Raw genomic sequence first — 16,218 nt, forward strand, 5'->3', positions numbered from 1 at the left:
TGCACCATGCACTCCAGCCTGAGCAACAAGAGTGATACTCTATCTCAAAATAAATAAATAAATAAATAAATAAATAAATAAATAAATAAAGACTGTTTAATGGAAGCATTGAAGAAATGCTCCTTAAATATACACTATGTAAAAAACATACCTAGTTGATAAGAACTGATTCACCCTAAAGTCAAATTCAACCTATAGATTCAGGAATAAAATCTAAGTGATATCAGCATATCATTGATAGACACATATTAACTACGATTACCATGTTTTAAACTGCTTTATTATATTGAAGAACTAAAATGCTTGGTATCCCTTTGGTTCAAAAACTTCCCTTTTACTGTTAAAGCGTACTATTATGACATGTTTATGCACTATAACTGTGCTTTTAAATTTGTTTTGTACTGTACTTTAATTTTAGTCTTTTAACTGCAACCTAAATTGTATGTACTTATTCTGATACTGTGAATATTCATATTATAAAATATACCAGTGTACTATGGATAGTGGTGATGATACATAATACTACAAGATAATATAAGGATCTATATATTATAAGGATCTTATATATTACTAAATATGTATAATCTCAGTTAATATAAAGATAGGAATATAAAAATCAAGATATGTGCTGTTTGAATATATGACTTTTAAAATTACAAGTGAATTTTATATAACTATTCCTACTATATAAAAATATGAATTACAATAAATATTTCTGATTGTATAAGTGAGTAACAATAATGAACAGTTATTGAGGCCTTAATATGTACCTGAAACTATTAAGCTCAGAAGGCTTCAATGACTTGATTAAGATTTCACAATGAGTAAGTGGTCAACTAGAACCCACAATGGACTCAAAATTCCATGCTACTCTCGCGATGATAGCATGGTATTTTGCTGTGTCTTTGTTTTCTTAAGTAGGATGATTTAAATTGTGAACTTCTTAGAATATGATTATATTTTTAAAAATCTGTGGATGATAGAAATGTTTTATATCTTGATCGCTGTGGTGGCTACATAGGTACATGTATTTTCAAAACTCATCAAATCCTATGCTTATGATGAGTACACTTAATTTTACTCCTTGATAATGTTGGCTTAAAAAACTAAAACAAAAAATCTGTTTTCAAAAAACTCTGTGGACACATGTACTGTGTAAAATAAAGTGCTTGTTCCTCAAGAGATACTACTGTGTTAGAGATATAATGAATATGACAACAGATAAGAAATAAAACAAAAATTTGTTTTTTAAAATTTTATTTTTAAGGATAATTTTAACTGTCCCTTATTCTCAATCATATGATTAAACAATGTGTATATATCATACTACTGCCAATCTGCAGATAAGAGGCTTTCATTTTTAGTATGAAAAATACACAGATATGCTCTGTGTGTTTTTTCACCAACAGTTTCTTATTGTGTGCCCCTAAAAGTCAAAGGTTGCAAAGAAAAATCTGTGAAAAAACAAAATTCAGCAAACACCATTCAACGAGTCCAACTTACTTTACATTAGGCATAGAATTAGCAGATTTGGTGGAACACTGTGATCTGTTTTACAGCTGAAACCTGATGGCTCAGGCAAAAATAAACAGTTTTTTTTTTTTTTTTTTTTTTTTGTCTCAGCAGCAATATTGACTGAGTAAGCAAAGTATTGATCCTTATTTGTTTCCTTTGATTCAAGTTATCCTGAGGCTTCCCTCCAAAACTCTCTTTGGGATCTACACAATAAAAGAGCTTCATATTCAAAACCTTCCTTCTTTCACCTCAGTGGCACAACATTGGATGTAGCATCTAAGATAAAATGCTGTTTCCTGTATCTCCCAATATAAACTCAAACTTTACCTTAGAACAAGTTTTATGATGTCAGTCCAATAAAATCATTTTTATATTACTGATGAATTTGGGCTTTATTCCATCATTAAATATGTATCAGTTACCACTTAAGAACCTGGAAGTGTGCTAGGAACTAGGGGCACAAAAATGAATTGAATAAATCTATTATCCTCAAAAGTTTTCAGTTAAGGATACAGTAGAGATTGGTAGGGAGTGGGGAGGGAAGGAAACAGATAGAAAAACAGAGAAAGAGGAGTTACTGAGATGGAACTTGATAGAAATTGAGATAGTGATAGAGATAGAGATAGATGGAGATGACAGAGTAAACCAGAAGATCAGGGAGAATGTTAGGAAAGATGACTGTTTTGGTACAGGTAGAGCAAAAAAAAAAAAAAAAAAAGTATATATTTCCACTTGAAAGAATTTTTGAGTGATGAAGACAGGACCACTTCACTTTCAGCTTTTACTTGTCTACAAAGGCTTTCCTGCTCAGGTTTTCCAATGACCATGATGTTGCCAAATCTAAATGTAACTTCTTTTGGTATATTTCTTGACTTCTCAACAAGTATTCAACACATTTCATCATTCTATCTTCTTTAAATACTTTCTTCTCTCAGCTGCTGTGGTATAGCACACTCCTGCCCTCCTGGTTGTCCTTTACCATACTGATTGTTCCTTTATAAACTTCTTTCTTGGCTTCTCATCCTCTTAGAACCTCAGAATTCAAGTGGTGTGAACATTTTGTTTTATTGTTATACACAATCCCTACGTATAGGTCATGGTTAAGAAATGGGGCTCTTAAACAAAACTTCTTAATTTAAAGCCTGGATTTGCTAATTACAGCTGTGTGACCTTGGGAAAGTCACTTAACTTCCTTGTGTCATTATTTTTTCACCTATAAAATGGAAATTGGCATAACATCTAAATGAGTTAACATATATAATATGAAGTACTTACATGCAAAATACTTAGAACAGTCTGTAGTACATATTAGATACCACACTATTGTCTCATCCATATGGATATAAAAGCCATTTATAATGCTTATGACTCCCATTTTATTTCCTTTACTTTTTCACTTTGAAAACTAGAATCACATATCAAACTGCCAATGTAAAACTCATTTCAGATATCTAATACAATCTCAAAAATAACAAGACTGAGAAGAGCTCTTGATTTCTCTCTACCCAAAATTGCCTCTTTCACAATCCTTTTCATTTTCTGAAACGGCTCTTTATTCACTCAAGCCAAGAGTTAAAGAGTTATCCAAGATGCCCAAGCTAAGAGTTAAGGAGTTATCCCTAATTTATCTTTCTCTTAACCCTTTTGTCATATGCCATTCATGAGTAAATGCTATCAAGACTATCTCCAAAATATATTCCAAATTTATCCCATTTAATCTCTTCTACCATTGTGATCTTATTCCAAGCCATCACCACCTCCTTCTTGGACTTCCACAAAAGCCTCCTTGCTTGTCTTCTTGCTTCTTCTCTTTTACTCCCCTAAAATCTATCCTTTGAAGAAGAATACCCAACCTTCCTTATGATCCTTGTATACAACAAGCTCATTTCTTTCTTCAAGCTTTGGCCAAATTTTTATATATGTCTGTAATGCGTTATTTCTGAATATTATCTGCCTGACTCCTTCCTGCAAATGAGGTCTCACATTAAAGAGAACATACAGTCTAGAGTAACCTCCTAGTCATTATTTACGACCTGGTTTTCATGATATTTACATATTCTAATGTTGTTTAAATTATTTATTCATTTATCATTTTTATCCATTATAATGCAAATTCTATGGAAAAAACTTATCATTCCTTTAGATATCTGCAGTGCTTAGTACACAGATGACAATCAATAAGTACGTTTGAATAAATGAGTAAAAAGACCATGACAGTACTGAAGCAGAAGAGCTATTGGGTATCATAAATATCAAACAGTTGAAGTCTTGGAAATTGATTCTAGATTGGGGAAAAGAGTTACCCCAAGATTTTTTATGTGGACCGCTATTCACATAGAGAATAGTGGGATCCCTTAAAAAAGGGATAAGTCCAGGAATAACCCTCTTTGGGGGGGGACAACGAATTTGATAACTCTTGGGTTACAAAATGGAATTGTCTAGGGAATAATGAGATATGGACCCAGAACTAAACAAAAAGTTGATGGTAGGCAATATAGAATTAATAGTCATTAAATAGCTGAAGTTGTTTGTGTAATAAAGAGCAGATAGATTATAGAGTGAAAAGAGGTGTTCAACCTCCAGAAAACTCCAAAATATTCAAGAGGCAGGTAGAAGAAGAGAAGGTAGAAAGAGTAATCTCCAAAAGGTAAGAGGAAATGCAGGCAAAAGGAATTTACCATCCATAGGAGAACAAAGGAGGAATCAACAGGGTCAAGTAACAGAGAGCTTAATTAAAATAAGCACTAAAAAGAGTCAGCTGTATTTATCAATTAAAAAATCACTGGACAAATTGAAAACCAGGATGCCATCTGAACTTGCCAGAGCCCTGCCCTTGAAACTTAAGTCCCTCAAATTTTCAGGTATTCGGCATGAGATCTGCCTAGAATTGCACCTCTCTGGGCTCCAGATCTTTACTCAGCACATCCGGAAAGAATTGATCACACCCTTTTACATCCCCATCTTTTTTGTGCTACCACCAAGATCATAAACTAAGTCAACTGGTCCTCTCAATGATTTTTTTATTTTTATTTTTCTCCTCTGTTCCAAAGATAAATATGGAAAAATATCGTCAGCTATCAGGAATTTAAGTATATTTTTAAATTGATCATAAGATAATTAAACATTTAGCAGAAGATTCTTCCAAGTAATAAAAACAATAATAAATGAGTGATCAGTGAATCAGTGGGACAATAATTTCTAGGATGCCCCCAAAACACTAGGAGATGTAAATTATTTTTTAAGACTCATTGGACTTATGTTCACTAAACTATAGTCAGCAAAAAAATGTAAGTATATATAGAAATTTAATAACATGAGTCAAAATAGGAAGAGTTTCTTGCTTAATCATCAATTAAATGCAAACATTATTAAAAAGTAGAATGCTGAATAAATGTTTGACTTTTGGAAATTACATAAAGCAGGAAAGTAAGATTCTTCCAAGGACATCCTTGAAAACACTTGTAGAGGCATAAATCAGGACTTTATTATCCATGTGCCTAATCTGTCAGTTTGTTATCAGAAAATCAAATTCATCACCAAATTTTCATAATATTCATTTTTAATACTTCTGGTTAATTGAAAGCACAGTGGTAGGTCCTATGAAATTGGGAGAGCCTCTGAAAGTCGGAGTAAGAAAGCTAAAACAGAGGATTAAATTATGTTTTCAGATTTGCGTGAGCATCATTAATTCGAAAAGTTCTCAATCTTTGCTACATACTAGAATTATCTGAGTAGGCTTCAAAAAATCCCAATATCCAGGTTGATTCCATACTGGTTAAATCAGAACACTTAGAGAGTGAGGTCCAAACCTATTTTCTAAGGGTCCGTAAGGGATTCTCATGAGTAGTCATGGAACTGAGAACCTATGATTTATGCCACCCTTGTTCTCATTACATGAATGTTTCAGTGATTATGAATACTGGCTTTGAAGTCAGATCCAGATTTTGAATCCTGGTGGCTATGGTGGCTACATAAATTCGAACAAGTTTTTTAACCCTTTTGAGTGTCAGTTTAAAGAAAGTATTATCCCCACTTTGTAGGGAAGTTTTGAGCATTAAATAATTTAAAAACTTAATAGAGTATGAGGCATGTAATACACAAAAACTGTGTTAATATAAATAATATATAAATATAACAACCTATTATTAATGACAGTTATTTAGTACTAATCAAATACTATGTCTAGTTTACAGCAGATGCTTGGCAAACATAATTTTCCCCAAATCTGAAATAATATATGTAACCCATTGTCAAATCTCTGCTGAATTAAGGAATTCCAATATCGTGTTTTGAGTCTTTAAAGCACTCCCTCATTTAAAATACACAAAGGCAGAGTTTAAAGATTCTAGTATTCACTTCCTGCTCACACCTGCCACCACATAGATTTATAACATCTCAAAAGCAGCTGCGTAATTTGAGTCTGACTCATAGAAGAAAGCTACTAATAAATTTCCTAGGGTCTTATTAGAGGAAACTTTTAAATCTTCAATGACACAGTAAGAAAGAACTCTAAAAATTTCCAGTCACATTTTTCTTATTTACTTGGTTACCCTGGAGTGCATGATGACTTGTTTTCCTTTAGTTGTATCTGAACAGTCTGACAGATTACTGTGACAAGGTTACTTTTAAATTGATAAAAGGTTTGATTGTGTCGGTGCATTTGTCAAAACCGTCTGACACCATGTATAATGGACTCTGCACTTGGAGCCTGGATGGCACTTGAGTCTGGCTCTTACTATTCAGCGTTCAGCACGCACCATAATGATATATCCAACAGGGTTGTGTAAAAGTCTGGGAGATTAGCTTGGGCAGACCCTTCAGCTCTCCAGCGCAAACACTTCTATTTTGTTCCTCTGGCTTTTCATGGTGGGTGTTTCTCCTCTCTTGTTAAATGTTAAAGTGACATTCAGAGTTTCATTTTAAAGGGGAAAATGCTAGGATGTCATAACTTGAGCAAAGAAAACATTTACAGAGAAAAGTGAGGGGCAGGGCAGTTGACTTTCCTGCTCTTCTGGTAAACACTGGAAATATGTATGTATCTACCCAGGAGTTTCCCTCTATTTTCCTGCATTCTGTTTCAAGTGGCCTTAGCAGCAGCATGTTTACTTTATAACAGAAAAACAAGTCACTCTGTTCCTTCACAATATTTTAATTAACTCCAGAGTAGTTAATCACAGGAAAGTGGGGGCAATTGGCTGGGGCTTCCTGAGAACATTGTGTTAAATCAAATTTATAAGCCACAAAATGGTTAGATAAAATATGTTGTAGATGTAGAAAATATAAACACAATAATGTTTTTTTTTTCCAATTTTAAATGCTACCCATTATGACGCATATTTGATTTTATTTTTTAGGAGCAATTTAAATGTGTTTCAAGGGCATGTTCAGAATCATAAAATAGAAGTTACCAATTTCTTGGAAAGACAAAATATAACTTAACATGTAAAAAATCATTACACTACAAATATTTTATTTGGCTCAAAAAAGTTACAATGCTCTCTCACTTTATTAAATCAAATCTATCTTCTCCAACTTCCATCTGGTCTTCCTAAGCATAAAGGATATATGAATCCAAGTGTTCCATCAATAGTCTTCAACTGATAATCCATCCATGAGTAAATTTGTATAATCAGTTGGATTTCTAGTTTTTATTACATTGCCTTTAGTGCTTTTAATATTACAGCCATTTAATTGTTTAATAGTATATTGATGACCCATTCATGACTGGGTAAGAAAATGGATGAACTAAAAATCAACTCATTTGGGTTCTATCCTGTGCTACTTTGCTGTTTCTTTTGAAGTTCATTTGGTTAATTGTTCCCATGTCCCTGCTTTTTAATGGAAAAACGAATGCATATGACAAAATCTTTCACCACACATAATTTTTCTACCACTACAAATATTACTTCTCACACCCTCCTCTCTGAACAAAAACCATTCTTCTTTCAGCTTTTCAACTATTCCTACTCTAATTGTTCCTTGATCTCAGAGGATCATTTCTTGCTACTCTGCAGTTGGAGTTACCTATTTGAAAAATATATATATATAGCTATGCTACCTTCCTGTTTATGACAATTCAATGATTTCCTCCATGGTTCTTAAGATAAATCAAGCTTCTAACATCATCTCTAAAGGAACCATCTTGTCCTTCCATGTTTTCTAGCTCATTTTGCCCCACACTCCACCTCCTTCTCTCTACTATAGTCACATGGCTTTTTCTCAGCTCTTTGTCTTTGGCATGCTCCCTCCAGCCCTTGGTTCTGAACACAATGTTTCCTCTACCTGGCTGCTCTTCCACTTTTTTCTTGATTAGTTAAATCTATTCATCCTTCTAATCTTAGCTCAATTGTCACTTCCTCGGACATACCTTTGCTAATCACCCTACCTAGGTCTAATCTTCTGTTATAAAATCTGTTAGTACCATGCTCCTCTCCTTTTTGCTCTTATAGTTGCAATTTTATATCAGATCATATATTTAATTGATGCCCATTTTCCCTAGTAGAATATATTTCTCCTTTGTCTAAATTTACTCACCACTGACTTCTTACCACAGGCATGCAGGATATATTCTGTAAATATTTCTTGATTGAGAACAAAATAAAGTTCCTTAAGGTTTCTCAAGAAAAAGACATTACATGGTTTTTAACTATACTATTTTCTATACTACACCCAGTATAATGTATTCATCCAAAACATAGGTATAACTAGAAAGATTTTTCCATAGAGTAAAATCATTCTTTATATCTATTATTCTTCAGTCTTATCTTCTTTTCTTTGATTTTACGTGTGATCTGAACATAGAAGCTTTAATGATGAATGTGAATAGATCTCCTTAATAAAAATTTGCTCTCAGATTATATATTGAGAAATAATGCAATTTCTTTTTCTTTAATACCATTTTCTTACTGTTCATTAGCATTAACATGGATATTATATACTCATACCAGAAAATCCAATATGTCTATACCTTTTTTTAAAAAAAGGCAATATGTTGTTTTGTGTATCTGTTTTCTATTATTTTATTACAATGCATATTAGCAAATATTGCATTTCCTTTAAGGAATATTAACTCTAAAAGTACTTATAATTTCATAGAAATAAATATGGAAAATGAATCTTGATGGCAAGTTCATTTAAATCTACTAAAATTATCTGTTTTGTGAGTGAAATTATTTTAAAGTGTGAGATGAGTTACAGGAATGGAAAGTGAATTTAATCTTTGGAAGACTGCTAATGCAAAATGGTAACAAGCACTGTGAGAGGACAACACTAGGAGGGAGAGAGAGAAAGAGAGAGAGGGAGAGAGAGAGAGAAACAAGGTTTTACAAATGACCTACATTGGTCTCTTACTAAAGGTTTTTTCAGCCATCAGGTCACATCCATGAAGCTGAATAAATTCTGACTGTGCCCCTGCCAACACTGCATGAGGGGATTGGAGAAAGATATAAAATGTGATCTTGAGTAAGTTTTGCAGCTAAATAATGAGGTCCTCAATCAAATATCAGAATTTTAGAATGAAAAAAACATAAAAGATTGTTGAGTTCAAATCCATTATATTGTATATGGGGGAAACCAAAGTTAAGAGGCAGCAAGTCATTACTCTAAGGCCACAGACTCACTTGATAGCATAGCCAAGATTGAAAGATAGATCTCACAGTGCACAGTTATTTCCACTACATTCTGTCGCCCAATCACATCGGTTCTTTAAGATTCTCCAGGAAAAAGAATCTAAGCAATAAACCCCAGTTCTAGATCACTGCAGTAACAGGAGAACCCACAAACATTTGTACAATAACAATAAATGGGCCAGATCTTATTAGTGGACAAATATTAATATGAACAAGTAACTATTATCCTCTGTTCACTTAATATTCTTTATCAAATGCACATAAAAACATTAACAAAACTTGTTCCCTCAATAAGAATGTTTCTGTGTTACCGCATCTCTTCTCTGAGTTAAAAATGGCAATATAGGCTTTTAAGTAATAATTTCCATTTACAAAATTCTGGCACTTCTATGCAGAAATGGATATTGACACAGCAATTCATAGTATGATGCTACATCAGTGGTGTGTTCATACAGCAGCTCTTCAATAAAATAAAAATTTAAAAAGCTCTGATTTGCAGGATGTGCTGATTCCTGTGTTATAAATACTCCCACAAGGGCCAATTTCATGCTACCAAGTCTGTAACAGATTGCTCACAAAATTCTTGAATATTTAACAATTAGCTCAAGTGTGTTAGTCAGAGGCAGCTCCAGCACACTGCTGATATTACAAGTAAACACAGAAATAATAAAAACCAACCCAGTCTTTTAAGAAAGAGGAAACTGAGGCTTAGAGGGAGGAAGTTATTTGCCTCAAGATTACACAGTGGTTGAGCAGGTTTTAACACTCAAAATTCCATCGCGACTACCCTCATCAGTTAGTGAAACTTTATACAATAGAAATAGTTGGTGGTCTTCAAGACTGTTGAGAGGAGTGCTTCACAAAAGATCAACAACACTAAATAAAGATCCTGTTTGAAATACATATTCTTGGGCTCTACCCCAGACCCAGTGAAACATAATTGCTTGGGCCCAGACATCTGTGTGTCACCCAGCTCTCCAAGTGGTAAAGAGCAGCAAGAAAGAATCTTTTCCTAATAGCTACCTTTAAAAAAAATGAGTTTCAAATATAAATCAAGAACAATAGCTATTTTGCTTTTTACTTCATCCGAACCTTCTATCATGAAGTCTATAATCTTTTACATTTTCAAAGACCTTGCTTTTCAAAATAGAGTTTAGATTTTTTAAACAACAAAAGAAGTTGAATTATTTATCTTCTGATTCTCAACCTCAATATTCTATAGGCCAAAATCTAACGTATATTTGTATGTCTGAGCTCTGGCACATTTAACATTTTTTGAACAAATTAAAATATATATATATTTATCTTTTAAGGTTCTGCCTTGCCTTTTTCACAAATCAAGGCACTCAATAGTAACAGGGTACTCCCACCCTAATCTATCTACTGTTTTGTCAAACAATTGGATAGTTGCGTATTTGTATGTTGGTTTATCTGCCACTTTCTGTTGTGTTGATATGTACTCCCAATCTTAAAATCTAGGACAAAGGCACATAAATATTGCCTGCTTTGTTTTCCTCTTTCAATATTTTAGAGGTCAGAACATTTACAAAATAATTATTCTCATGGCTTATTAAAAAGCATTGCAAAAGAGAAAAATAACAATTGAGTAATAGTTTTTTAAACTTTAAAAATACACAGCTAAGTCACAATCAAATGACAAATATATGTTCTAATATTATTTTGAAAATAATCAGATACTAACCTAAAAATACAGCTCTGTTGCCCAGGCTGGAGTGCAGTGGTTCAATCTCGGCTCACTGCAAGCTCCGCCTCCCGGGTTGACACCATTCTCCTGCCTCAGCCTCTCGAGTAGCTGGGACTACAGGCTCCCGCCACCACACCCGGCTAACTTTTTTGTATTTTCAGTAGAGACAGGGTTTCACTGTGTTAGCCAGGATGATCTCAATCTCCTGACCTTGTGATCTACCCGCCTCGGCCTCCCAAAGTGCTAGGATTACAGGCGTGAGCCACCGCGCCCAGCCAAGTCTATGATTCTTAATTCATTATTAATTGTATGGGAAAGTGTACTTAAATATGTTTTTATTTGCACAGAAATAAGAGAACTAATGACTTAAATGTTGGTAGATAATAGATTCATGAAAACATTATTGAAGAGGATTTAATAATTTTCAAGCTTCCAAGCAAATATCAAACTACTCAGTAAGTGTGGTCCTTAGTCTTGGTAGGAGATGGCTTCACTGGACTAGGCAGTAGATGTTTTCAAGGAAACTAGAAGATTAGTCTTATGCCTCTCCAAATACATGATCCTGGCTGAACGTACATTTACCGAGCACTGGCCAGAAAAGCTTTGTAACACGAGGTAATCCTGAAATCTACCACTTCTGAGTTTTTGAGATTCCCTTCACTAATACTTCTCAAGAAAATCCGTTTATTTCATGAGACTTATCAATGACTCCACTGGCCACATGGTTTGAGAGTGTGACTCTTACTGATCTTCATCTTGCAGGTCAAATATCTATGAATCAGCCAGCATTTCCACGTATATCTGCTAGAGAACTTCACTCAACAACAAAAAGTAAACTATTTCCACTCCCAAAAATAAACTAGCATTGAGTCTCAAATTTAAGTCCTGTTTGTAAAGAAGAGTCTTCCTCACTGAGACACCAGTGGATGAGTACATTGAGTGCAATAACACATCCTGCCCACCAAGGCAAGTATGTGAGTGAGAAACAGCACAGGCAGCAGAAGGACACTTACGGTTGGCACAGCTTGATTAGGTCCTGGTCAGTGGTGCCTGGTGGGAGGCCTCGAATGTACAGGTTGGTTTTACTCAACTGTTCCCCGCTGCTGTTGTTGCTGCTGTTGTTGCTGCTGCTGTTTGTGCTGGGGCTGGGAGGAGCCATGGGGTGGGGAGCTGGTGCATAGGACTGCTGGAAACAGAAAAAGCTGTTACTGGAAAAACAAAAGCCAGCACCTATTCACAGGCCAGCAGCACAACTCGAAAGCAATGTAAGCTATGTGTCCTCTCCAATACACACGCATACACGCACACACACACACATTTCTATCACTACTCTCTGTTGCATTCGAGAATATCATTTGCTTCCCCCACCCTGGCCCTCTGTTCAGATCAGCATAAGTCAGCCATAAAAGGGACAAAAAGCAGTTACCAGGTGTTCCTGGCAGTAGCATATGGCATTTGAACTTGTCTCTGACTACAGTGACTCTCCTTAGCCTGGGAAAGTAGCACATCTTCCTCCCTAATAAAACCGTCACTTTTGGCAATAAACTCTGACCCTAGCTTACCTTTAATACCCTAGCATCTTTGGTTTCCCTCTATAACTTTGTTCCTTCCTTTCTCCAAAGAAACTGGCTCCTATTGTTTTCCTCAACATTACTGTTCAGCACAATTCCTGATACAAAGAAATCATTCCTACAAATAGTGATTCTATGGATGACTGAATGAATGAATCCATCTTAGCTCTTTCTCACATTCCCAAAATTGTTTCTTTATGTTGAATGTTCCTTGTTTGCAAGATGGGGCTACCATTCTTTCCTAACCTTCAAGATCCTCTTTAAATTACTCTAATCCAGGATCTCAACCTAGGCACTATGAACCATCTGGACAGGATAATTCTTTGTTTTGGGCACTGTCCTTGTTCATTGTAAGATGTTTAGTAGCATCGTTAGCCTCTATCTCCCAGATTCTAGTAACGCCCATTCCCCAGATGCGATCACCAAAAAATATTCCCAGACATTGCCAAATGCTCCCTGGTGCTGGTAGAAATCTCCCCCTGGGAGAACCACTGTTTTAATTCATTACATTATTATATGGCAAAATTAAAATGATAAAATGACTCCTAGAAATTCAGAATACACAATGTGAGGGTTTTAAAAATTATACATACCAGAATTTATAGATATATTTACTAATTATGCTTATTCCTTTCTTTATACAGGCATACCTTCAAAACTTCTCAACTAATGCTGACTGTCTAGGTTGAGGCCCTGCTGTGTCTCTTCTCGGCTCTGTGACCTTTAAGTGGTGACTTAACCTCTCTGAGAAGCAGCATTCTCATTAATATGAAGGAGATAATAACGGTACTCTCTTAAGTTATAAGATTTTTTTCAAAAAGTTGAGTTAGTGCAAACAAAATGGTTCCTAGAAATTAGTAAGTGTACAATATTAGTAAAAATAACAATAATGTTAATACTTGTGGTTTGTATCTGTCTTGTAGTAGTATCAACCTATATAACTATCCCAAATTTTCTCAGTTGTGACCCCAAGTGCTACCCCAAAATAAAATAAGCACATTCATCAAGATTCCAGGGGGGAAACTTTGGGCTGGGTTCTAATCTGAAGATGAAGAGTCTTTAGCTATTTTATCAGTTGGAAGGTATGTATTTCTCAAACAGCATATTTTTGGAACATTAGCAAGTAAGTATTCAGATGAGGTCAAACTATAATACCTTTTGTGCCATGGCATAAAGGTAAGGAATAATATAATCTGAGGGAAAGAAATGTACTTTGTGTCTCTACAGTTTCATTCTTAAAAAAAACCTCAAGAAACATATTCAACATGAAAATAATATGTCTTTTCATTCCAAAACCTGTGCCGCTGACAAAATTGACAGGCCCGTTGGGTCTGGGTAAATAATGAGATATCCTGGAAATAGAGCTGACTGTGGCCTTAATCACAGACAGCTGAACTTTCTAGGTAGAATCCTGCAGTGGCTTCCCACCAAACTTATTAAAAAGTCCTAAAAGCTCCACATGATTTTTTATCAGACTTTTTCTCCAATCACTTCTTAGACCAGACACTGTGGTACTCCCAACTTTTCACCCTTCCCATTCTCAGCCCTACTCTACTTGGCTGGCTCTAATCCATCCTTCTGATTTCAAATTTAGTATCATCCTACAACACTGGTATTTTCCTCCAAAGCTTTCAGCATATTTGGTCTTATTTAATTATTTTTGGCTTATTTAATGCCTGTCTCTAGCACCAATCTGTGTGCTTCCTGAGAGCAGGGAATGTGTCAAACCCATACATGATTAGCACCTAGTCTAGCGCCTGATATACAGTAGGTGCTTGAGAAATATTTAGGCTATAATATATATAATAAAAAATGGAATAAAGACAGCACTTAGCATATAGAGAAAGAAGGCCAAGTTTTAGCAGTACCCAGCTTCGTTTGTTGCAATAGTAATCTTTCACACCTTCCAGGATTTTAAATGTGGTCAGTCCCTATTTCCCACTATCTATAAGACAATGTGCTTTAGATTCAGTATATCAAATGCAACTCACTGCACCTGTTCTCTCATTCCCAATTCCCCACACTAGCCACCCAATACAATTACCCCATGTCTTTCAGTGTTGCTGTTGTTCTGCCAGTCTCCATGCTAGAAAACTTGGTGTTAGCTTTATCTGCTTCTTAATTCTAAATCTCAGAATACAGTCAGCCACCAAAATCTCAGCCAGCCTCCTGGAAACACCCTTTTCTCTGAATTCCCATTTTTCCCCTCAGCCAGAGTCTGTACCATCTCATATGCAGTGGGCTTCAAGCTTTCTATCATGTTTCATCTTTTATGCCCCTTATTCATTGGGAAGTCAGGGTAGGTTGGGGATAAGAAAATTGTCCAGACTGGGCACTGTGGTTCACGCCTGTAATCCTAGCGCTTTGGGAGGCTGAGATGGGTGAATTGCTTGAGCCCAGGAGCTCGAGGCCAGCCTGGACAACATGGAAAAACCCCATCTCTACAAAAAACACAAAAATTAGCTGGGTGTGGTGCCATGTGCCTGTGGTCTCAGCTATCCAGGAGGCTGAGGTGGGAGGTTCACTTGAACCCTGGAGGCTGAGGCTGCAGCGAGCCATGATGGTGCCACTGCACTCCAGCCTGGGCAACAGAGCAAGACCCAGTCTCAGAAAAAAATAAAATAAAAATAAAAAAGAAAGAAAATTGTGCAATGCAAACCACACCTTGACCAATAGATAAGAAATGCCAAAGTGAAAGAGTAGACATGACAGGAGCAAAACCCAGAGCCTCCAGATTTCTTCTTTGAAATAAACATTTTTCAGCTGGGCGCGGTGGCTCACGCCTGTAATCCCAGCACTTTGGGAGGCTAAGGAAGGCGGATCACAAGGTCAGGAGATCAAGACCATCCTGGCCAACATAGGGAAATCCTATGTCTACTAAAAATACAAAAATTAGCTGGGCATGGTGGTACGTGCCTGTAATCCCAGCTACTTGGGAGGCTGAGGCAGAAGAATTGCTTGAACCCAGGAGTCAGAGGTTGCAGCGAGCCGAGATCGTGCCACTGTACTACAGCCAGGCGACAGAGCAAGACTTTGTCAAAAAAAAAAAAAAAAAAAAAAAGAAAGAAAGAAAGAAAGAAAGAAAGAAAGAAAGAAAGAAAGAAAGAAACATTTTTCTCAACTATTCTTTAGAATTACTTTAGTATCAACATTTTTCATGTAGAATTTTAAAACGAATTACACCGGAGAAAATTTTCTTTTCCTGGTATTTGGATTAAATAGAATATATTCATTGCTTTTTTGATATTTAATATCTACATAAAGCTTAAGTTTCTTAGCTAGCATAAAAAACTATGACTTATTTCCTAACATAAAGTATTCTGGTTAGCTTCTTGGAATCCTCACAAAACTTACGCTCTACCTCTTTTACAAGTCCTGCACACAGTAGGTGTTCAGTACATGCTTGCCGAAGTGGCTTCCTGGTGTATCTCATAATGGGTCAGATGGGATTTCTCTTTACTTCACTTATATGCCTTATTCTCTTAAAATTCCCAGGGCTTTTTTAACGCTGTTTGCTACCACTTTCACATCCCCTCTCTCCAAATTCTTTGAATTCCATTCTGTGCTCAGGCTTTTTCAAAAATGAGACTTTGTTTAAAGCAGTTTTTCCCATTGCATAGCCTTTAAAACCACCAGGGAGCCAGAAAAATGTCTCCAGCTTTATGTATCACGGATTAGAAGGACCAGTTCAGACTGAGTCCTTGACTAATCAAATAAGAAAGCACCAGCTACAGGATGATCAATATGTGTTTACTTCTTTTCCCTCCCAGGGCTCTTTGTGAGCATTTCCATAACCAGA

The 16,218-nt window shown here is 35.6% G+C and overlaps 1 protein-coding gene across 25 annotated transcripts in view; it reads right to left on the minus strand.

Annotated features, from left to right (window-relative positions):
* Nucleotides 1-16,218, minus strand: part of RBMS3 (RNA binding motif single stranded interacting protein 3) — a 1,486,333-nt gene that overhangs the window by 594,558 nt on the left and 875,557 nt on the right. For 14 of the 25 annotated variants that reach the window (XM_005545572.5, XM_005545568.5, XM_065539818.1 and 11 more), the window contains one exon: nt 11,862-12,031. In XM_005545572.5, the coding sequence (XP_005545629.1) occupies nt 11,862-12,031 (170 nt within the window). Of the gene's footprint in view, nt 1-11,861; nt 12,035-16,218 lie in introns of all 25 variants that reach the window. The other 11 variants (XM_074030865.1, XM_005545571.5, XM_005545567.5 and 8 more) reach the window with 1 other exon arrangement.

Source organism: Macaca fascicularis, chromosome 2 (assembly GCF_037993035.2).
Source record: "Macaca fascicularis isolate 582-1 chromosome 2, T2T-MFA8v1.1".
NCBI classification, from domain to species: domain Eukaryota; kingdom Metazoa; phylum Chordata; class Mammalia; order Primates; family Cercopithecidae; genus Macaca; species Macaca fascicularis.